The sequence below is a fragment of the Micromys minutus genome, assembly GCF_963924665.1.
Source record: "Micromys minutus genome assembly, chromosome: 20".
Taxonomy (NCBI): domain Eukaryota; kingdom Metazoa; phylum Chordata; class Mammalia; order Rodentia; family Muridae; genus Micromys; species Micromys minutus.
This window is the reverse complement of record NC_137955.1, coordinates 26,276,336-26,301,454: the sequence shown is the minus strand read 5'-3', so window position 1 is coordinate 26,301,454 and position 25,119 is coordinate 26,276,336. Positions and strand designations below refer to the sequence as shown.

At 38.1% G+C, this 25,119-nt stretch overlaps 1 protein-coding gene across 2 annotated transcripts in view; it reads left to right on the top strand.

Annotated features, from left to right (window-relative positions):
* Nucleotides 1-1,268: 1,268 nt before the first annotated feature.
* Nucleotides 1,269-25,119, top strand: part of SPEF2 (sperm flagellar 2) — a gene marked incomplete at both ends in the record, with an annotated part of 153,734 nt that continues 129,883 nt past the window's right edge. The window contains 5 exons of one of the 2 annotated variants that reach the window (XM_080933724.1): nt 1,269-1,326; nt 10,596-10,698; nt 20,431-20,683; nt 22,426-22,596; nt 24,516-24,656. In XM_080933724.1, coding sequence (XP_080789850.1) covers nt 1,269-1,326; nt 10,596-10,698; nt 20,431-20,683; nt 22,426-22,596; nt 24,516-24,656 — 726 coding nt within the window. The remainder of the gene's footprint in view (nt 1,327-10,595; nt 10,699-20,430; nt 20,684-22,425; nt 22,597-24,515; nt 24,657-25,119) is intronic. The other variant, XM_080933725.1, reaches the window with a different exon arrangement.

The following is a 25,119-nucleotide window of genomic DNA, read 5'->3' as shown; positions in this document are numbered from 1 at the left end:
TTCCAGTGTAGGAGAATGTCAAGGTGATGAGGTCGGAAAGGGTAGTTGGGAGAGGGAGCACCTTCATGGAGGCAATGGGAGTGGGGAGGGGAGATGGGACTGTGGGAAAGGGATAACATCTGAAATGTAAATGCAGAGAATATCCAATAAAAATCCGGGGGGGGGGGAATAAAAAGAAATTGTGCTTGTCATAGAGGACAAAATAAAGAGAACACTCAGCCTGGTGATGATTTGCATAAGTGGATGTCAGCTAAGTGAGGTCACTCTAAATAGGCAGAGGAGAGGAAACTAGAGGGTGATCAAGAGGGAAGGTGAAGAAATGAAAGAAAGACAAGAGGAAGACCAGCTGAGCTTTAAAAGCTGCCCATGGGTCTATGTGGCACTGGACGATCATGATTAAAGTCAAACCAGCTATATGAAATAATTGCCTAAAACTTCTGAAATGCAGGCAACTCTGATCTACTTGAAATACGAATGAGGTGCAAGCCATCATGCTGCTTTACAAGAAAAAGCAACTTTGAAGCCTGTGCTGAGCTTCTACGAGGAGCCGGTCCTCAGAGTATGAGTTTTAGTTTAATTTCACATTGTGTAAAGCAAGCATTGTGTCTGCGTCTATAGGAAAGAACTGTGAGGTTCAAAGACAGTAGTAAGTCATTACTTCTGGGCAAAGAACTTAAATCAAAGCCAGACAGGATGGCTCGCACAAACCTGATCGTGAAGCTTGGGCTCTATTGATAGTAAAAAAAAAAAAAAAAAAAAAAAAAAAAACCATAAAAAGTATTACAATGAATAATTTAGAGAATTGATGCTTTTATTTTAAAAACCAAAAGTTGCATTTCAGGGCACAATGCTGTTTTCCAAACCAGCTTATGATCTCAAATCAAATAACTCTATACTCTTACCTTAGTCGTTTACAGAAGAGCAATACAGGTTTTTAATTCATCTGGCAATGATGCCATTTTGAATTTTTGTTTGTTTGTTTTTGGTTTTGTTTTAAAGAAACGTCTTATTTTAATCGCTGCTCCGACTCTTGACGCCTTCTGCACTAGCATAGGCCCAGGTCTTACAAGCCAGTAGGGGGCAGACAACAAGTTCTGATAACTGGCTGCTGAGTGGTGCCTCCTCCTGTCTGAGCTGATGACCTAACTCCAGCCCGGTTGCGCTTCCTTAGCAACTGGTTGCCCCGAGCAACGGGAAGACGCAGTCCAGCTGACTGAGTTCCTGGAAAGTTCCTAGCACCTGCAAGCGGTCAAATGCGCCAGTGAGCTATGTCAGAGATCCTGTGCCAGTGGCTCAACCAGGAGTTGAAGGTGTCTCGGACCGTGAGTGAGTGAACCCAGCCAAGGGCAAGCGGTGGAAGAGAGCGCAGGGGACAGTGCTGATAGAAAGTAGCTCTAGAGTTGCTAGCAGTGTCCCCACAGAGCTGGCCTGGCCCCCTCAGGAGCCTTCTTATTCCATCCTGCCTCTGGCATTAGCCAATATCACTTGGTCTCAGCCTTCAGATCTCCCGATCTAGTCTCTATTTCTAAGGGAAGCTTAAGTTCGAGGTACTGGTCTGCTCTTAAGGGGAGTAAAAATTGTTCCTGTCTTTGGACTGACTGTTGGTTTGCTTTCATGACATCTGCATCAAAAATGTGCAAGACAAGTCTATGAAGCAGGAAGTGCCCTCAGTAGTTACAGCTATTTTTTTTTCTGTGTTTCCTCCAGTATAGATCAGATCCGACCACACCCTCCCTATTTAACAACAAATGGGGTTGATGTAGAATGTGTCAACATTTGCCAGTTTTAGGAACGTTAACCTTACTTTACACACGTTAGCCATTTGCGGTGCCTCTCCTAAGCTAACCTTACTTGATTTTATCAGAGGCATAAGCTGTACATGACCCTCCTAAATTCGTATGGCCCAGGAAGGTACAAACAAGTCAGATTTGGTGGCAACCAGAAACTCCCAATGCCAGCATTTTACTACGCTCTTCTTGCTGGGGGAGGAATTATTGCTTCTTTATTGAGAGATCATTTTCAATTGCTATGGATTTCCCTCCAGGCAAGATGTTTTCAGAACGAATCATTTCACCCTGACTTCCCAGATGATCCCTAACCTCCCTGCCAGTTGCTACCAATGGGAGCCGCGATGCCAATTCAGCCTTGGGTCATACATAGAAGTTGCTAGGTCAGTGGTGTTTGTGCAGGTGTGAGCTATCTAAGGATCTTCGGTGTGGAGCATCCCAAGTTGCAACACTTGAGGCATAAACATTAGACTTATTATATTCCAAACCACCTCCATCCTGCTACAAGCAATAATAAATTCTTTTTCCCTGCCCTGTCTCCTCAGTCCTCTGAGAGTTTCTGCTCATATAGGATGCTAAACTCAGGACAGAATTTAGCATTTGTCATTTTCTCTTTTCTTCTCACAGTACTGTCCACCCCCCCCCCCCCCAGTGCAGTATCACAAAGTTGACAGCAGTTCTGAGACAGTAGTTACACATTTCGTAGCTTAAGTTGATTCATTTATTTGATAAGATCCAAACCATTTCCTCAAGTCCATAGAATCCTTACAGAGGAGGACACGTTTGAAAAAAAGTAAATACAATTAGCCATGAACACAAAAACATTAGGTGTCATTATAATACTAATAAGTTTGAGAAATCTCGTTTGGAAAGGAAGTATGACTTCATTCTGGGAAGATTAAGCGCTTGGAGTTATTTTAAATCAAAATTATAACGCCACAGGCTATGAATGGAAAATTCCCAGATTGTCTTTTCCTGCAGTATCAATCTGGAACTTATTAGCAGAGACACCCCATGCTAATTTCATCTTAAATACTTGCAGTACAACCATTTCTGAAACCCAGTTGATACAAGCTGTCTAAGCACAGTCTCTGGCATGGCCAAATTATGCATGTGAAGGACTATCCAGAGGACAGGGAATATATTCAATTGTGTTTGCAGTCAAGATCGGATTCCTGTGTACCGAATGGGACACACTGACTCCGGTATATATCTTCTCATTACATGAGCTTTTCTGTGGGTATGATGGAAGATTTGAATAATTTGTAAAATTTACAAAATATAAAAAACTGTCATTGAAAAGGGCAATTTGGTGACTTCAAGATAAGAGCTGTGTAAGAGGAAGGGATTGGGGAGTATAGTGCCCCATGTTTAATTTCTTATTCACTGTGACTTACTAACCAGTAGCCTAAATTGTTCTGTATTTATAACAGCATTCCTATTGGCACTTCATCAACTGTGTCAAAGTTAAATGACATGACACATGTAAAGTGTGTATCCCTGACCAATTTCCAACATTCTCATTATCATTTTTATTTGGGGATGTTACTTTTATGCTTTCTTTAGACACCAAATAAGAAAACAAGTTTAATAGTCTATATTATGTGCATATAAATGTTTAATAGCCTAAAACTATTAATTTTCTTATTATGTCAATTATATTTTATGTATTATATATTACATATAATTACATATTATAAATTATATGTTTATTTGGGAAAATAACTCTCTAAATAGCTCATAAAATATTTTATTACAAAAGCATACATGTTTTAATGAGTTTTTTTTTCCATTAACCAATCCATTTTTCTTTTGTAAGCATCCATTTAAAATCACTTGTAAGGGTTATCAAGTCGAGTTTTTGTTTTTGCTTTGGTTTTGGTTTTGGTTTGGTTTGGTTTGGTTTGGTTCTTGTTTGGTTGGTTGGTTTTTTTTTTTTTTTTTTTCGTTTGTTTGTTTTGTTTTGGTTTGGTTTGGCTTGGCTTGGCTTGGCTTGGCTTGGCTTGGTTTATTCAGAGTAAGGTAATAACCAACCTGCATTTGAGAATATGGCAAGTTATTATTGATGATAACCAGATACAATATTAGCACACATCTACTAGATACTCAGGAAACATTAATTTTAACATTTTTCCAGTTCTCACTTTAGAAGAGTGCCAAGCATAGCTCCTGTCACATAATATGCTTCATGACAATGTATGGGAGGCAAAAGTAAATCATGACTTTTGATCAAACTGTTTCTTAAGAAGCAGTTTGAACCTCAAAACCCCAGCTTTGTGTGAGAAGAAGCTCAGTTTTATTAATGTAAGCCAACTCTTACGAATTCTGTGATACCAATCTACATATATATGAGTGGCAATTCCGTACAGGAAGAAGGCTATCAGACTATGAGTTATTGGAGAATTAACATGATACAAAGCCTTGTTTGCCTGGCACATCCAGAGGAAAGCAAATTCACTGATCAAACTGCTATCACCAATTAGAAATGATCTGGTATCAGAGTAATTTCAAATCAAGATAATGCTTGATTTCTGTTACATTTCTGATGGACCCAGTTCATAAATATATATATGAAAATGAGATTGGATTATATCTGCTATCCATCCCATCGTACTTCAGAAAGAGAGGCTGTTTGAAAGCCTTCTCTTGTTTTTTTCTACAAGTAAACGCTCCTGAGATTTCGATCACTGTGAATTCTGTTGTTAGAGTACATTGTTGCATTGGCATTCAACATATAGAAAGAATATTGCTTACACATTTTTAAATTAAATGGCTCAGTTTTGTATTTTAAGAAATAAGCTTCCTGTTCATCATTTTTTTTGTAGTTGGGTCTTCACAAATGGCTAGTTTACACTTTCTATGTTCAGTATTAGTAGTTCTCGAGAATTGCTTTAAGTTACATGGGAATCTTTGGTGGTCCTTTTGTTGGCTTCTTGAGACACAGGCTTCTGTCCCTGTCAGTATTTGCCTAAAATGTATGGCAATGCATCTGACTCAGTGCTAAGCACTAAGTCCTAAGGCCAGGATTGCTGGCCTGCTCACTATGTTCTGCAGGTTATATTTTATTTAGATACCTTTGTAAGTTTATTTGTTTTCAATCTCGAGTTTTACTTTCTTAAATGGAGCTACATAAATAGTCCTACTGAATACATATCTCATGATATATTAGGATTTTACTATATTCTAAAATAGTATGATTTTAGTTCTGACAAAGAATCTGAGGCCTTGTCATGTTTTGACAGTTCCCCCAAACACTTGTGTTGAAATGTAATTGCCTTCCTTATGGTCCGCACCGCAATACCTTTTGAAAACTGTTTAGGTCTTCTGGGATCTGCATCCATGGAGTGGATTATTTCAGGGTTAACTGTTGTTGGACTGGGATCCTGTGAAGGGATATCTTTAGTCACTGGCATGTGTCCATCTTAAGGATGCATCTGCACATGCGTCTTGTACCCTGTGATGCAGCCAGAAGGCCTTTGCCAAGTTCTTCCACCTTGACACTGAACTGTTTTACTATTCGAAATGAGAGAAAAAACTTTAAGTAGTGGTTTTGTTCTATTCTGCAACAGTAATATAAGCTGAACAACCACATGAAATTATTTAGTTCTTTGGTATATTAATGTTTAAATTAAATCATATCTTATTAGAGCTTGGTTTGCAGTTGTGTAGCTGGGACATTAAACTGGCTGTCTCTAGGTCCCATCCTCTCTCAAAGTGTCATGAAACCACACATTTTTTAGTATTTCAATTTCAAAATCATTAAAAGCCATATTGTTTCTGGTAGAACACAATATATTTGTATTTTTCTTTATTAAAATGCAGGTTCCTTTCACTAGAAATTCATCAGTAACTGTAAAACAAGAGAGCATCTTATGAACCAGATCTAATACTTTATTTGTTTTCTTTTGCTTTGGTTTTTATGTATATGAGTACCATGCAGCTGTCTTTGGACATACCAGAAAAGGGTACTTAACCTCTGAGCCATCTCTCCAGACCCAGATCTAAGGTCTTAAGACTAGAGTTTCATGAAAATAAATGACACCAAGTATTTTCTTAAGTGAAGTTCAATGACCTAGAGACAAAAAAAAAAAAGCCACAAGGCACAGCTATAGCTGGTTGAAACTCTTTTGTTTTGTTTTGTTTTGTTTTGTTGAGCAGTTACAAGGTGATGAAGTGTGCAACATCTTTCTGTTAGAAAGGACTCAGGCTCCTATTGGGTGGTGTTGTCGAGGACGGTTCTTGGAAACAGTGCTTTACCCTGTGTCCAATCCTTTTAAAAATTAGGAAATTCTCCTATTGTTTTTCTTCTCTCTCTCTCTCTCTCTCTCTCTCTCTCTCTCTCTCTCTCTCTCTCTCTCTCTCTCTCTCTCTCTCTCATTCTCTCTCTTGGATATTCCTGATAGTAACATTTAAAATGTTATCCCTTTCCCCTCCACCCACTCCCATCTCCCCCCCTTTGCCCTATGAAGGTGCTCCCTCTCCCAACCACCCTCTCCCACCTCAGCACGTTGGTGTTCCTCTAAACTGGGAAAATGAGTCTTCACTGGACCAAAGGCCTCTCCTCTCATTGATGCCAGAAAATTCTATTTTCTGCTACATATGTATTTCTTAATGTCATATCTAGAAACAGGGAGAAGCAAGCAGAGCAGACCGAGATCTGTAAGAAAGGAGCCTTTACTAATACTAGCCATGTTAGGGGATATTTGGTCCCATTAGTTTTGTGGGCAGTCTCTTGTTTTTGTCTGAGCTGGGATATAAGAGGAGGTTTGTTGTTTGATCCAAAAACTATCATTATCTATACTTATTATGCTGTGGAATTGGTTATGCTCAAGGAAGAAGGCCAAGGTCTTCCTGTGAGTGCTGGCCAGCTCTAAGAAATGCCAAGGCCTCCTAGAGACAGGCTATTTCCCAGTTGCCAGAAGGGGCCTCTATTGCTTTCAAAAAGGTGAATTTGCTAGGTTTTAAAACATGCCCTTGAGATGTAGACAGGATCTTTGATCCTATCATAAAGGTCTCAAGGCCACTGGTAAGAAGTGGCATGTGTTTTAGTCTTATTGCCAATCCAAAAGCCAGGCTTCTCTAAAATTTGTCCTTTATTGTCTTGAAATATCTGATGGGAAGTGGTATGGAGTTGCTTAACGCTTATTTATCTCATTAGATGCAAACCATTCAATATCTTTCTGTAAAAAAATCAGTTGACTCTAAAGGCTTGACCAGAATGGTCAAGATATTATATTCTACCTGTCCCTATTGGTGAACTCACATCTGGGGTTCAGGACAGTGTCCAGTGTTTGCTTTCTGAGAACTGAATTCTTCTTTGAGAAAGTGTGCATGAAACATCATCATTGAAGATCTATTTCTGAGTGTATAGACTATATAACTAACAAGACCCATCTTCTTAAGAGTGTAATATTGACCATAAAACCATCACTGAACACACTGTAGATCGGTCATGACTTCATGTGCTTTACATGCAATGTCTCAATTAATTCTCAGACAATTCTTTATGGACTAGGGTTCAATCTTCCTCTTGTACACATTAAAGCTATTGCTACTTAATTAGGTAGAGTTAAGTGATGTATACACAGACCAGTATATAAGACAGAGCCCCTTTATCTAAATCCTTCTCTACCACTTGGAAATATAGATAATAACTCTTAAGTATCTCATCCAACTAGCTCTGGGCCAAGTTGATACAAAATCCCATGGCCATTTCACCTACACTAGTGCCCAGCAGATCACATCTAGATCACAGAGGACCCCATTAAAGATTTTGCCAAATTCAAGTTTCAGTGATGAGGACCAGGCCTGTGACATGCAGGGTTGGAGACAGGGGTTGAGCTCCCACTAAATAGCCCCCATCACCGATGAAAAGTAATGTGTTAAAGATGAAGATTGTTCCTGCCCTATTTCCTGTAGTATTTAGTGTTCATTGTCCTGGAGTAAACTTGCCACTCCTTCACACAGGAAATACTGGCTAGTGGTACACTGATTTATGGAATTAGTCACACTACTTAGTGACACTGAGTGGGGAGAAAAACACAATGAAACAAAGGGGAGAAATGATTTTCCCGTTTTCATAATTATGTGTCTCCCTGAATTACCCTCTCCTTCTGATCTCTCCTTCCTTTTTGACCTGTTGAATCTTGTTAATATGTGGACAATACGTTCACTCGTAATCTTTATATCTCTGCCATCTCTATTTTCCTTCTGTCTTCCTTTCTCTGCCTCATTCCCTGCATGCATTCTTTTGTGCTTGTTTTAATTTGTACGGTCTTCTTTGTGGCTCTTCCCATCCGCTGGATTTTTAACTCATTGTAATCCTTCTTGCCCATCTAGCAATAAATTTGAAACCTTTTTTCAATGCATGAAAATGCATAAAAATCTGCTGAACAATATGTTATAATATTTTATTGTAAACTCTCTAGACAGTGAAACAAATAACTGATTAATCTTCCTTTGACTTTCACTCTATCAGAGATACCTAATTAGTGTTCTGTGCCATTTTGAAGGAAGTAGATTATGAGTTTATTTTTAAGTAAATCCTTTTTGTACTTCTAAGCCGTTATCTGCTATATCAAGGGTGTTAGAACAGTATTAATCTGTATCCTGGTTATTTATGGGGTGAACCCCAGGCTGTGGATAGACACAAGCAAATATAATGCACGCTACAGAGGGGGGCATCAAGGAAAGAGATGAAGCAACAGCTTTCTGGAAGGCAGTGTGCTTAAAAATTGAATCCAAACCCCAAAGGCCTAGGTCCTGGAAGAAAGATGTAACTACAGTCATACAGTTGCTCTACGTCAGATGGCTGGTTAGGACATGAAGAGGATAGGGATGGCTTAGAGAGGAGAGTAGGGAAGAAACAGAAACAAAGATGTGATTGACAGTAGCGACAGCATGACGGACTGAGTACAGTGCTGGCAGCCAGAACAGGGACTAGCTCTGATGTTCCCTCCTGATGAGACCTCTATTGGGAACCCCCCAGGGGCATGGAAAGGAACAACAGTGTAGAGGATGATGGTATAGTTCTGTCCTGTGGAGACCAGAGCCTTTGGGACTTGACTAGCTTTAGATTTTAAATCCTATTTGATGGCACCCATTTAATGAAAGATCATGCCAATAACCAAAGAGTGTTTATTAACTTGGCCGTTCAAGTGGTGCCCTGTTAAGTAAGGACATTGGGTACCTTGACTGGGACATACAAGCTTATTTCACGAAGGTAATAAATATGTACTGTGAATTTTGAATTGTTCGCTGAGAGGTGTCCATTCCTTAAGGACAATATCATCATAGGGACAGGTATGACTGACTGATGGTGAAAATCATCAGGCTTAAATGAGCATGTTCTATGAAGAGTAGCTATAGAGTAAGGATCAAGTTGGGCTCTCAAGGGCAAGCTTACTCAAGGCCACTAATAAGTGCAAAACTTGTCACTTTTGATGAACTGGTCTTAAATAACAAGTGTGATCAGGTTGAATGTGTTGTAGAGCCCTAAAAATTCAGAATATTGAGTACTATGAGAAGAAAATGTCAATCTATGTGAAACTGTGTGTTGGAGTCAGATGTGAAAGCCTTTCCATTGGTGTAGATTCCTGAGTGAGGCCTTTGAGCCTCATTCTCTTATTACCATCCTCTTCGCACCCACACTTAGGACAGTCTTAAAAGAAAGAGTAAGAGAGAACAAGTGATGTTTGTCTCTCTGGGTTCAGCATACCTCAGCGTAATAGACCTCAATTTCATCCACTTCCCACTTACCTGCAACTTCTATGGTTTCCGTTTCCTCTACCTCTGAATAGAATCCTCTACCTCTGAATAGAATATTTATTACCTATGCATAACTGTTACCTATGCGTAACCTGTTTTTCCATTCATCAGCTGAAGGCCTCCATTTCCTTGCCCACAATGAATAGCGTGAGGATGAATACACTGATGAGCAAGGATCTGTGGAATGGAATATGGAGTTCTTCAGGAACACAACAGGAAGTGGGTCCCCTGGGTCATATGGCAGACATACGCTTCTATTTCTGAGGATTCTCCACGCCATTATATAGTGGCTGCCCCGGTCTGCAGTCTCCAGAGCAGGGACTAGGGCTCATCTTTCCTGATGTACACACCAGCACCAGCAACAGTACTTGTTGTGAGATGTGTTGTTGTTTTAACCATTCTGACTATGGAAAGATGAAATCTCAAGTAGTTTTCATTTGTGCTATACTGACTGTTTAACACATTGAGATTACGGCTTAGCTGTTTTTATTTCCTTTGAGGATTCCCTGTTCTGAGATGGTACCATCATTCCACTCAATATGTACGGGGCAGTGGTGAAGTAAGATCTCATTGTGTTCAAGAAGGATTGTCTTTAAATGGACAGATGATTTTAGTAAAATCTCCACTACTTTAGAGGTTTAAATGAAGTCTGTATTTAAAAAGAAAATCAGACTGAATTTCTATTGGAGAAAATGTCCATCCCTGTAGGTTGGAGACATAGCTAAATTATTTAAAGCATAGTTTTATGGAATATCTTGATGGTGGTTTTTACATTAAGGTTATTTATTTAACATACTGTGTTTTGTTTAATGTTAATTGAAAACAACTTTCTACTTTTAAAGTTTTGCTGATCAACTACTGGTTTACCTTTGGGGATATTAATGTCTATTTTTAAATCTTTTGCTTTGGGTATTAAAAGATGTTTCTAGAAATAGATACATCCAAGACATTGTATAATCTTGTTTGCTTATGCTGGTTTGATTATGTACAGCATACACTAACATTGTATTTACTCTTTTATTTCAATGTTTTAAAATTCAGGCCCCAAGTCATTTGCAAAGGCATTTTCTAATGGCTATCTAATTGGAGAAGTTCTGTTCAAGTTTGAACTTCAGAGTGATTTTTCAGAATTTTCTGAGAGCAGGTAAGGTTACATTATCTTTCAAAACCACAGAGTCAATACTGTTGGCATTTAGACCTTTGTTGTCTCAAGAAGAAGAATGAATTTGTTCCCAATGAGACTAAGTTCTGAAAAAGTCATATTTTAATCCTGTTTATACCTCTAAAGTCTTCGGCTAGATCTCTACCTCTTTATTAATTCAGCCTTCTTCTTCTTCTTCTTCTTCTTCTTCTTCTTCTTCTTCTTCTTCTTCTTCTTCTTCTTCTTCTTCTTCTTCTTCTTCTTCTTCTTCTTCTTCTTCTTCTTCTTCTTCTTCTTCTTCTCTCCTCCTCTTCATCTTTTTTATTCTTGTTATTTTTGTGATTTTTATTTCCTTTTATTTTTGTGTGTATTAGTACTTGCCTGAATACAAATGTTTGTGAACTACATCCACGCTGTGCTCACAGAAGCAGAAGAAGGTTTTAAATCCCCTGAGACTGGAGTTACAGATGGCTGTGACCTGCCTCTATGTGCTGGGAATACAACCCAAGTCTTCTGTACATGACACACATACCCTTAACATTTCAGCCGTCTCTTTCACCCTGATTCTTCCTTCATTAAAGAGAAGAAACAGAATGCAATATAGTTTCCTTTGTGAAGAATTATTATTATGTTTTAAAAATACTCAATAGGACTTAACTATTACTAAAGATACACAATTTTGTCTTAGATACACAAAATTGTCTCACACAATAATATTGAAGTTCAGGCTGTAATTCACTATGTGAAAGTTGATGACCCAATGTGCTTGGATTGGGTATGACATGCCACAATTTGTTCATCAGTGGATGAATATTTGAGTTTTTCCACTGGGGTTACTATTTATTATGGATATTGTACTGTATGTACTATGTTCTTATACCTCTTGAGTATTTATTTCTCTTGACTGTATGCTTAAGAGTGGCATTGATATGATACATACATATTATGACATGATATATATCATAAATTAATTATATATATGTATATATGAAATTAATTATACATATAAATATGAAAGCACACATGTGCTGTTTTCTAAAGCCATCACACTTTTCCAACCTACAGTAGCAGTATATGAGGGTTTCAGTTTTACTATCATCTTGTCAACACTTGTGATTATCTTTTTCATGTTATTTTTATTGAAAACCAATTTTTCATACAAAATATTCTGATTATGGTTTTAATCTTCTTTCTCCTCCCAGTTCTTCTTTACCTTCCCTCCAATTACAGCCACATTGACAGGCTGAACTGGTATTATACCGTCAACTTAAGCTGTATCTCCCTGATATCTAATGATGTTAAAGATCTATGTCCACTTATTACTTATCCACGTTCATTACTGTAATGCCTACTTTGATACTGTTTTTAAACAAGGCTGTATTTCTATTGTTCTATGTACTTTCAAATTCTAAGGTAAGTTTCTTGTCAGATAAGTGATTTACAAACACTTTTCCTATTGTGTAATTTAAATTATGACTTTGTTATGATGTCTGTTCTTGAGACACATTTTTTGTTTCATTTTGTTTCATTCCAGCTTAATTATGTTTTGATTACTTGCAGGTTGGGTATTTTGAAATTGTGCTCATTTCTTTTCTTATAGTCTTATGCTTGAATAATTTCAGCTGATATACCTTTGTATATCTTTTGTCCACTTAAACATGTAGTTGAACTCTTATGGTGAACATTTCATTCCAGTATAACTCTTGAGTATTGATCTCCATTAACCACACTAGCTAGGCCAACTTTAAGTAGTAATTCTAAACTCTGATATTCTGTTTGCTTCTTATTTTTATAATTTTCATGTCTTTATGGCTGAGGCTTTTGCCTCATTCTAATTAAAATTATCTCTTTTAGCTTTGTAAATATTTTTTTATTTTTTGTTTTTTGATGTTGGACAGTTATTTTAAATTAGAAAATATTTTAATATCCATTGTAAAGTCTTCTGTAGGCTACATCAGAGAGCTTCTATCGGGTCTTTTTCTGTATGTGGGTCTTTCGTCTGTATGTGTGAGAATTATTAATCCTTGAACATGGAAAATAATATAATGTGCTGTTTGGTTACTTATCTCTTGCTGTGAAAAAGCGCCATGGTTGAGGCAACTTTTAAAAGAGTTTATTTTAGGATTATAATTCCAGACAGATGAGTCATCATTGTCACAGTGGGGAGGGCTGCAGCAGGTAGGCAGGCTTGGTGCTAGAACAGCAGCTCAGCTCAACAGTGAGCAAGGAGACCTAACTCAAAATAGTGTCTTTTGAAACCTCAAAGCTGAATCCCAGTGGCCACATCTCTTAATCCTCTACAAAGAGCCACCTCCTGGGGATCAGGTATTCAGATGCCCAAGACTACTGGGGGAAGATCTCATTCAAAGACCCACATCTGCTGACGCCAATTTCTACACTTTTGGCTGTTGTTGCTATTTGCTGTGGATGCAATTTCAGCTGCTTTTGGTTTCCTTGATGACTTTTTGGGACAAATTCTGTAAAGTCTCTATTCCTTGCTGAATATAGTTCCTATAACCTCTACTCGACAGCCTAGTGATCAGCTGGTGCACATTTGGACAAGTTGTTGTTTGTTGGGTGATTCTGTGAGAGTGTTGAAGCACATTTTGCTTTGGATATTTCTAGTTCTTCCTTCCTTACTCACTACTTCCTGTGGTAGTAATACCTTAACCTGGCAAGAGACATGACGGGTGACGTGTCTTGGATCCTCACATCTTTTCCTGGAACACATACTCTTTCACACATCTATGTTGCCTTATAAAATGATGCCCAGAAAACTATGGGATCTTCAGTCTCCTCAACACACATCTTTTCTTAGATCTTTTGAGTCTTGAGAAGGCTCTTGTTTGGAGCAGCTGATAGCACCACGACAGGGAGCTTGAATATGGGCCACGTGTTGCTTTGTACTAATATCCTTAAAATATCATTGGCTTTTTTCAATGAATGATCTTTAGGGCAGGTCAACAATGACAAAGCCACAAGGAACAACAAACAACAAACAAACAAACATAAAATCAAAAACAAGAAAAAGATTTTCCCACAGCACTGTCAGGCAAGTCTACTACCATTTGGTGGTAGGCTTAAAAAATAAAATCTTTTCTGAGGGGCTTCAGACAATCGCATTCCCTGTTGATTGCTGGATTTTATAGCTACTGCTGCTGCATTTAGAGACTGTCTCTGAAGTAGAGAAGAAGGCATGGAAATAATGAGAGGTAAAAAACAGCAAAATGTATATTCTTATACATAGAAAGCAGTACGTTCTTTTTATTAAAAAACAACTTTATATATTTTGATTGTATTCTTCCTTACTCATCTCCCCCCCCCCGAGATCTTGCAGACCAACTCAAGTTTGTGATCTTTCTCTCTCTTAAAAATAAGAACAAAAGGAGCACATATAGTTAGTAAAAGAACAGGATGCCCATTTTGTGTGAGCCAGTTACCGATGAACACAAGGCCTGCCCTGGAGTGTTTGATCCAGCCTGTGTCCTCCCATTGAAGCAAACCGATTTTACTCACTCAGCACCCATAAGAAGCTTCCTGTTAAAGTGGGAATTTGTGCCCATTCACCCCTCTCCATGATAGGATTTTCTCTTGCTTGACCCAGCGTAGGTCTTGTTTTTCTTGTCTATGTGTCTGTGAGTTCATATGTAAAGTTCATCAGTGTCTTTGTTTCCTTGACATTGCCCACAGTCTCTTGCTCACCCATTCTTCCTGCCCCCTCCTAAGTGTGGATTCTTGAACAATGAAGGGCGGTGTGTGATACAGTCAGTGTGAGACTGAGTGCATCCAAGTCTCTCATGTTCTTCACATTGTTCTTTGGCCATCTTTTGTATGAGTTACTCTCTACAGGATGAAAATCACCTTCTCTGACAAGGGTTAAGCAATATACTGGTCAACAAGTATAGAAATATGTCACTAGGAGTCATTATATGGCTATGCCCATTTAACAGAATAAGGGTAGTTTCCTCTGGGGCTCATGACCTAACTAATCTCAAGCTATTTTCATCATTGTTGGTATCAGGTATAAATGCTCTCTCACCAAGTACATACAAAACATAATGGAGGTTGTGCCTGTAATGTATGTGTGACTATTTTATCTGTGGGCATATTCGTAAATAACTGTACATAAATTGAATTATTGCAAGTCCTTATCTGATACCTGATTTTTACAATTCTGAAAAGGCAATCATGTGTGTGTGTGTGTGTGTGTGTGTGTGTGTGTGTGTGTGTGTGTGTAAGTGTCCTGAGGACATCTCACTTCTCCTTCCATTCCTCAGGAACAGTCCACATTGGTTTTCCCTGTTTGAGGTGGAGTCTCTCATTGGCTGGGACTCACCAAGTAAGCTGGAGTGCTTGTCTATTGAGCAATAGGATCTATCCCTCCTGTTCAGATTTTCCCACCCCTAGAATTACAAGTGTGGGGGTACTCTTGGCACATTTGCTGAAATTCTGAGAGTAGAGCTCAGATTCTCCTGTTTAGAGTGACTGTTTCACCAACGATCTCTCCTCCCATTCTCAGCAGCCCAGCCCAAATCACTTTTGACTTGACACTTCCCGAACAAACATTTCTACGATGGAATAGTCCTGGGCCGAATAATGCATGATACATCCTCTTTTTTAGGTGATTCATTTCTTCATGGATGTAAACTATACAAGGTGTCCAGGGAAGATTCTATGACATAATAGGAGGTATACATTGTGAATATATTTTCATACTATTTAAGTCTTTGTAATTTTCCTTCCCAGCTTGTTTCATAAGCTTCTAGGACACAGGATATTTTAATCGATACAAAACCTGTTGTGTTACAAACCTTCCGTTCTTGAGGATTGTAAGAACTGAGATTGTCCTCAAGCCTAACTGTCTCTCTCTCTCTCTCTCTCTCTCTCTCTCTCTCTCTCTCTCTCTCACACACACACACACACACACACACATACACACACACACTCACACACACACACATACACACACACATATACACAGAGAGAGAGAGACACACACATAGACACAGACACACAGAAAGACACACACACAATGAGAGAGAGAAAGACAGAGAGACAGAGAGATAGAGACAGACACATACATACACATACACACACATACACACTTCCTTATGGCATGTTGCACAACCTTTTCACTGATTTCCTCAGCTAGTTTTTCTGCCTGACCTGCTAATCCTGTGTTTCTTTTGTTACCACCTTTATAGGCGCTAATAGACTCAAGATTAGCCTTCCAGGTGTAGGATTTCCAGGGTAGGTACCAAACACTCTTTTTTTTTGCCTCTTTCATGCTCTCAGATACTCTCATACACATAGGCTGCTCTGAGGTTACATGCATGCAGCCAGATTTCTAATACTTCTGCTTAACACTTTCTGCACATTAGAAACATATTTCACAGCTGTATGTTTCTGCAAAGTTCTCTTTGGTGCCAATTTCTTTTTGTTTTCAACATTGCATATTTAAACTCCCTCAATTTTTGGATGTCTTTGGTATTTATTATTGTTGTTGTTGTTTTCCTTTTGATTCTTGATGGTCTAATAGGTCCAACTGCAGATTTAGTGAAACTTCAGTGATTGCTTATTTTGGTGGGTGAATTAATGAATGTGTAAATGTCTAGATAAATGCTAAGAGGGCACGCATTTCAAACATCTCACTAATTGAACTGTCTTAATTAATTTCCTAATGCTGTAAGGAGACACATGACCAATTAGCTTCTTAGGAATTTAATGGTCTCACAGTTGTGGAGGGTCAGCATGTTTGATCAGTATGGCGTGACAGAGAACATGACAGAAGGCAGGCAGGCATGGCACTGGAACACTAAGTGAGATCTTACGTTTTGATCCACAGACATGAGGCAAATTGGTGAAAGCATGGAGGGAGAGAAGGAGGAGGGAGGGTGGAATAGAGGAAGGAGAGGGGGAGGGGAAGGAAGAGTGAGGGGAGAGGGAGGGGGAGGAGGAAGGAAGGGGAAGAGGAGGGGAGGGGGAGAGAGAGTCTATGAAGTAACAGTGTGGGCTTTTGAAACCTCAAAGCTGATCCTCAGTGATACATCTCTCCAACAAAACCAAACCTCAAACATCTATTCCAAACAGTTCTAACACCTGGGAACCAAGCATTCAAACGTGTGAGCGTATGGAGGTTATCCTGGTTCAAACCCTTCTGCACATTATCACTCCTTCACTATGGCTTGGGAAAACCACTGGGATCTATCTAAACAACCACCCTTCTTGAAACCTCTTAATTTTCTTCAGCAGACTTAGCTCTTGTCCTCTCTCTGTTCCAATGATACGGTGGTGATACTCTTCCTTGTTGTATTGTCAGGGTTATTTGTTTATGCCAGTTTTTATTAGAATAATGACAAAACCCAGGTGTTCAAAGTTATTGAAACATGGTTTAACAAAAGTTAGCTTCTTCCTTAGCTTATTTGTCAACTTGACACACACTAGAGTCACCTGGTGAGAATGTCACTTGAAAGATTAGTTCCATTAGATTGGCCTGTGAACGTGTCATGAAGCTATCATCATTATTATTATTATTATTATTATTATTATTATTATTATTATTATTATTATTAATTGATGTGCAGGAGGGCCAAGCCCACTATACCTGGTTCTGCCTTTAGACACCTGGGTATTATAAGCAAGCAAGCTGAGCATTTTATAGAGAACAAGCCAGTAATAAGCAACACTCCCCTGTTTTCACCTTCAATTTTCTATCTTGACTTCTTCAGTGATGTCCTATGATTAAAAGTGTGAGGCAAATAAACTCTTTCCTCTGCTTGTTGCTTTGGTCTTAATTTTTATCATAGCAACCAAAGTAATATAAGATATTTTTCAAATAAATTGCAAATATCCTTAACATTGTACTCAGAGTCCTGTTCCCTCACCGTGCTAAATTTACAATATCATTTTTATAATAAAAAAAATCAGTGTCAAAATCTACACCTGATTAGCCATAGAAGTTTTAAAGATCCATTCCAATCTCATTTTTAATGCAATGTCAATATTTCTGGTGCATGATTTTTTACATCAACATTCTTCATTTATGGTTTTAAACACAAGGTGAAAATATCCAAGTGAATTACACTGTAAGGTAGAGAAGACTTAAACTATTAAAAGTGTGTGCACTTAAATTGTATAAAAGTTGTCTTGCCATTCTAGTAGATCTTTACATGTGCAGGGCTCTGGGAAGCAATGCTCTGTGGATAGTAAGGTGCGTCAGCTCTAAACCAGCAAACCATGGAAGGCAAGGCAGGAAATAGTGCTTGTCTGTGGAAACTACATTACTCCTGGCTCCTGCCCAGCTAGCTTCCTTCAGTGATAGATGATTATTTGGGAATTTAAAATGAAACAAAACCCTTCCCTCCCCAAGTTGCTTTTGGTCATGGTGTTTTATCAGAGCAGTTGAAACCCCAAGATAAGGCATATAATCATCAACTCATACTTTTTATATCTTTATTCTAATATGAAATAAAAATTGTACTCTATAAACTGCTAGTGGCATAAAGTTACATGTCTTAGAAATGACTTAACCTTAACAATAACTGTCTAACTCTGAGGGGATTATTCACTTTAAAACTGTGTTAGTGTCACCAAAGCAGATTAGTGAAAAGGAAAAAGAATAGTAAATAAGGAACTATCTTCCTGAGGGTAGCATTTCTTTTGTTGAGAAAAGGTGTATTCTGTGAGCTGGTGGCAAGCAGGAGAGACCTAAGTCCCTTAGCAAGGAAAGACGGCCAGCAGAGGGCAAGGAAACATTTCCCCATACACAGTCCTTGTTCCCTCAGAGGTCATCATTTACATCATATTCTCTGTCTCCAGGGCAAAGATGTCCCAGCTGATTTCATGTTTCCAAAAACAAGAGCTGACTATCCTCTTGAGCTGACTTGCACACGGCTTAACAATCACAGTTTTTCTCAGATCCTTCAAATTGTGTTCTTCCAACTCTGGATGGTTGGGAATTTAGAATACCCATTATATCTTGCAGGGGGAGTCTCTTGTTTTACCTCTGATATTTGGTTTATTAATGGTATCTTTAAGCCAAACTGGAAGCCAGACTATAATATTAGCAGACAAATGCTGTATTCAGGAAGCCATGTAATTAATGAAAGCGAGAAGCAAGGAGCTGCTTTTTTTTTTTTTTTTTTTTTTTTTTTTTACTGTAGGGCTAAGCTTTGCAGGAAGTGAGATTGATTCATGGTTTTCTGCAGTTCAACCTATGACCAAACCTAGTTTGGGTAGATAATTCTCAGTTACCATCTTTCTGAACATACACAGTGGGTGATGTATGTGACAATCTGCACACTACTGTTTCACAGTCACTCAAATACATGGCAACTCTCAATCCCGAGGAAGAAATTTAGGTGTGCACTTTGATTACATTCGAGTATGCCTAGAGTGGTCTTTGTATTAGGAATGGATTTAAATGTTGAAAGATAAGAATCTAGACCAAGCCTGGAGACATGGCTCAGTGGTTAAGAGCACTGACTACTCTTCCTGAGGTCCTAAGTTCAATTCGCATCAACTACATAGTAACTCACAACCATCTGTGATGGGATCCAATGCCCTCTTCTGGTGTGTCTGAAGAGAGTGACAAATGTACTCACGTACATAAAATAAATCAATAAGTAAATCTTTTAAATAGACAGTTTAAAAATCCAGATCAAAGCCCAGAACACTTTTATGTGACTAAATTGATAAGAGTCACAAAATGAACTGAATGTCTCTTTAAATCACTAACAATTACAGACCACTTGGGATCTCTGAAGCAACATCTAATTTTATTGCCTTTCAGTCAAATTTATTTCTATTAACTATGAACACCTAAAAGTAATAACTATGTCTTGTGCATGTTTAACACTTCAATAATCTTTATTTAGTTACTTTTTGAGTATGAGGTTTTACCTGAATGTATGTATGTGCACCACATGAGTGCCTAGTGTTCATGAAAGCCAAATAATGGCATATGGATCCCCTGAAGCTGGATTTAGAGATATCTGTGAGCTGACATGTGGGCAGAGACAATCAAACCCACACTCTCTGGAAGTACAGCAAGTGGCCTTAAAGCTATCTCTCTAGTCCCATATAGCAATACATTTTTGAAATTAACTAAATTTAATAAACAGGTATACCCTTAGCAGCATGGTTATTTAGCACAATACTAATTGATGGAGAAAGTTAACGAATTCATTAGTTTCTTAAAGTCTTGAGGCTATAATGCAATTAAATAATTAAAAGTAATAAAATTTAAACTGTAGATTTTTTTCACATCAAAGAATTACCATAAAGACTGTATTGAAAGGTAACGGTGATTTCCATAGCTACTATCATTCAGTTAAACAGTATTCAGAGTTTTTGAGAGGACCGTTGTTTGATTTGTCAGTTTAAAATTTAGGACTAACAAGATATTAGCAATAATAAATAATAATTTAATGCAACGTAGTTTTCAAAACCATAGTGTTTTATCTGCCGGGCAGCATAGATTTGTGTTTTAGTACTTATTTCCTACAGTAAATTTTATCCTCAATTTACAGCATGAACTATATAGAATTAATACATTTCGGTTTATTTCAAGAAAAACAAAGTTCAAATAAACATAACCAATAAGACAAATATCCCCATGCATTTTCATGACTTAGTTGTTTAAGAAAAATAAAAGACTTAAGGGCAGTTGGGATAATTCATAGTACTGTACCATTTAAAATTAATGTATAATTATGAACATATTATTGCCTTTAGGGGTTCAACTGCCAAACTTAATAATTTCTCCCGCTTGGAACCTACACTTCACTTGCTGGGTGTGCAGTTTGATCAGAATGTGGCTCAAAGCATCATCACAGAGAAGCCCGGGGCAGCCACCAAACTCCTGTATCAGCTATACATTGCTCTTCAGAAGAAGAAGAAAACGGGGCTGACTGGCTTAGAGATACAAACCATGCAACCCCAGACAAACTTGAGGCTTCAGACTCTCAAAAGTGAGGCTTTTCGAGAGGTGGGTACAGAAAGAGACCTAATAGCGTTCCCACAGGAAAAGCTGGTGTTGCCGCAGACTGTGAGATTGTAGTCTTGGGGATGCTCCATTGAGGCTATTTGTGTTTCCAGCCATTCTCGGTGTTATTTTATGATAATGCCGTTCGCTGCTTCATCTGCCCTCACCATTTCCCTGCCCTCCCACACTACAGATACTTTATTCAAGTCTATTCCTCTTCCCCAGCACTTTTCCTGCTTATCAGTGAGATTGAATGCAATTACATCATCCCTCCCTTCATTTCCTCACTGCTAGACAGTAGGGCTCTTCAGCACAGACTTCTGCAGTTTTATATACACTGTGTCACCATCTGAGAGCAAAACCCGCTGTAGTTCACTAAACAGTCTCCACATTACTTTCTTGTACTGATCAACACAAAGGCAAGTCCTTTCATGTTTATTGACAGGGTTTCCTCGAAGATAGATGTCTAGATTATTCTTGCCCTTTCTTCCACCCAAACATCCCAATTTCATGTCTCTTCCTCCCCAACATCTTTCCCATCCCTGCTGTCTACACAGCTCATGTACATTCTTGTAGAGACTGGAGCCTATATGTTCATCTCCCGGTGCTGCCTGTTCCTCATAAGTTTGCCACGCAATAAGATTTGGGTCCCTCAAACACCTAGAAAAATCCTTGAGCATTATAAACAGTCAGAAAAATGTGTTTTGATGAATTCTTCCCAGTTTTTAGTTGGCTAACTCCAATTTCAAACTGCTCTACCGTAACTGGATACCAGTATTTGTCTGGTAGCAAAGTAAACAGAAATCATGGGGAGGCTGATTCGGTGTAAAGCTAAGAACTCAGTTCTGGATTAGTCTTCAATGTACCACCTTGGTTGACTCAAGGCAGCCACTGAGAGACTTCTCGCTCATGCTTTCCAGCTGTATGGATGTAGATGACTTCTTTCTGCCTACCTACACTAGACTTTTATGTAGCTTAGTGAATAATATACAATGGGCTGTAAGGGCTTCCAGAGTCTGATGTCCACTGTATAGACATTCATTGAGTTCCAGTTTCATCCCAATTGTTTTGCACAAGGATAACACTGGGAAAACCCCCACTGACTTCATGTTTACATACTAGGAAGAAAAATACAGTTATATATATATATTTATATATATATATTTATTTATATATATATATAAATAAAATCAGAGTGATTTAAAAATGAGGAGAGAGAGCACAGAGTAGCTTCTCAAGAAACATGGAAATAAGACAGCCAAGCAATAGTTAGATAGTTGGGGAATAAAAGATCAAGGAAAGTATAAAACACACTTTATAGAAACAGAGACAATTGTTAGTGGAGGAAAAGATTTGGAGGAGAGCATGGAGTGCTGTTTGAGGACCAAAAGCAAAGAAGTATTTTGTTTCTTTGTTTTTGTTTTTTTATTAAATATTCTCTGTATTTACATTTCAAAGAGGTCTTTGATTAAGGGGAAAAAAAACAAGGAAATCAAGACCAGACCAAAAAAAATTAAAATATATATGACACCATAAGAAAGAATGTAAATACTATTTTATACTATTTTTGTTGTCCATACACAATTAAAAATTTTAGTTGACATGAATGACATATATTTTATTTTAATTATCAACAGCGGTGATGTGTATAAATTTATATTTATATTTAATACAATATGATTGCAATGCCAGCATATCTTTCATTCTCCAGTAACCAAAACCTTTGAAATGCTTTCTCCATCTAGAGACTTAAAAACCTGATACCACGCCAAACCGATTTCAATCTGATGCGGGTTACATGCAGGTTTCAGGAGAAGTGTAAACAGATGAAGGAAGATCTTGCCCGAATGCATTTTGAGAAGTGTGAAAAAATTCAAAAGCTTGAGGAAGAGCAAAGACACTTTAATATTGAAAAGGTTCCATAGATCGATTCTTTTTCTTCCTGAAAATTCATTAATAACTATTGTACTTGGTGGTTCATTTCTACCTGTAGTAAGCACACAGCGCATAAGCAGTATGTTGGATCGATAGCATAGTGTGATGTTTGGCTTCGCTTTGCCTCACCGGATGCTCCCTGCATAGATTGCGTGTCATGAAGAATGGCTTTGCTTCACCTCACCTGACTCTCTCTTTTCCCATTCTTGGTTCGCACTGGCTTTCACTACACTTGTGGCTGAGAGCTATCAACTGCCTGACAGGACAGCTTTCTTTCACTGGATGAAATTTGTCCTCAGTTCCTTTGGGAAAGAATTTGCTACTAGCCACCCTACTGACCAAAGGACCTCAACTCTTATTTCTCTGGGGAAGACAGGAGGGACACTTCCTGCTCCCCTGTTCCCCATTCTGTCCCATTCTCTGCAATGCCCCGGTCTCTATGTCCCTCTCCATTTACTTTAGGGGGTTACTTCATGGATTATTTCTCTCACCAACTATGTGAAGCATCTTATCTTCACTGTCCTTAGCTAGTGCTTTGTGTAAGTTGCTGCTAATTCTAAAACCTCTTTGGAAAAAACAAAGTCTTTAATGATCTATGCCTTGAAAGACATGGGAAGAGAAACATTAAATCATTAAAGACTTTTATAAGAGAATATCAAATGGCTAAATGCATGGAGTGTGCTAACTACAGGCAATGGAACTATTACTCTTCCTGTTATATTTGAAACTTGCTTTTTAAATTGATTGGTATGTTAGGAAGGTGATCTATCCTGTACAGAGTAAGCTTCTCATGGAGAAGGAGGGACACATTCAAGAGGAAAACCATAGAAAGCTGTTTGTTAGTTTGTGGAGTATAGAGTCATTCTTCAAGGCTTCTGCATAGCAGAGACGAGGCACTTTAAGTGCAATCCTACATTGACATAAAAAGCTGGAACTTGTGTGCATTGAACCAGCCAGTCCAGATGTGAAAAGCCATGTGTAATACAGGAAACCTCCAGAGAAAGAAGCCAAGGAGTGTAGGATACTGTGAATTATATGGAAAAGAGATTGTCAAACATGGCCATAGGAAATAAACAAGACAAGTGACAAAGCCTGTAGTTTTCTCATTTTCATAAGAAAAAGAAAATAAACATATGGCGATGAAGTAGAAATTCACATTTTAGGAAACTGAAATCAAAATTTTAAAATGCCTTCTACATTTTAGTCAAAAATGTAATTTTCCTTGGATGTAGACATTAAGGAATTTAGTTCTAATATAGTTCTAATAATGCTTCAGTAGCAAAGACACCTATTACTTTCATAAACTATTTAGTTTTAAAATACTTAATAATATTTTATGTATTTCACTTTTAATCACATCATTTTGTTTATATTGTCCTTAAAATAAATATTGCCTTATTAAGAGATAAGCCAATAATGCTTTATATTTTGGTGTTGAGTCAGTGCTGAGGTTGTCTTTGAACTCATGTGTAGGTAGATTTGTGGGGAAGCTGACTCTCCTAGTGGCAGCTGTTGGGTCTATAGAGTTTTCAGGGGCTTCCTGAAAGAAAGAATTTACTCTCATATTTGGGCTGGTTATGAATGTTGATAAAGAACTAAAATAATTTTGTATTTAAAACCCCTGACTATTCTTGTACCAACGTATGATGATAGGACATACATTATTTAGGCCTAATCTTAGCATTTCAATGTTGTTTTTAGAATCAAAATTTTCAATATAAATAATGCCAATACTGCTTTTCTAATGCTACACAATTGTGACACCCTGTGCATTCGTTAATCGCCAAGTTCTGAAAATTTCAACAGATAACTTGTGTATTTGTGTATCTGTATATATGCTACATTCTTGCTATTTTGACAAGCTGAATGAATAATTTAATGTGTATGCCACCATACTCAGCAACGCTTAAACAGAAGACGACAAAATGAAATAATGGCCAAAATCCAGGCAGCCATTATACAGATCCCCAAGCCTGAATCCAACCGCACCTTGAAAGCTATTGAGGCTCAAAAACTGATGAAAAAGAAAAAGGAGGCAGAGGTAAGTGGTGGTCACATGCAGTTGTCTTGTATCTCTTAATAGAGAATGGCCTCTCTCTCTCTCTCTCTCTCTCTCTCTCTCTCTCTCTCTCTCTCTCTCTCTCTCTCTCTCTCTCTCTCTCTCTCTCTCTCTCTCCTCTCCAATGTGCAGGAGTGACCTTCCAATGGTTATGGTTATTTTCATTTTTCATTTCAGAACTCTTGTTTGCTCAGTGTCAGGTTATAACTTTAGGCCAGGGAGATAAAGTTCCCAATATTGGGGTTCTTACTTGGACCCCTGAGTTCATAGGGTATCTACTAAATTGGGTAAGTGTCGGGAACACGCCATTTCTCTTTACCATGCAATGTACTCTCTTATAAATTCCAGAAATATTAGCTGACTTGTTGCTGATAAAACATTTTAAATTAAAATACCTGCACTGGAGATATTTTACTAGACCACACTGAGTGTCAACATTCCAACA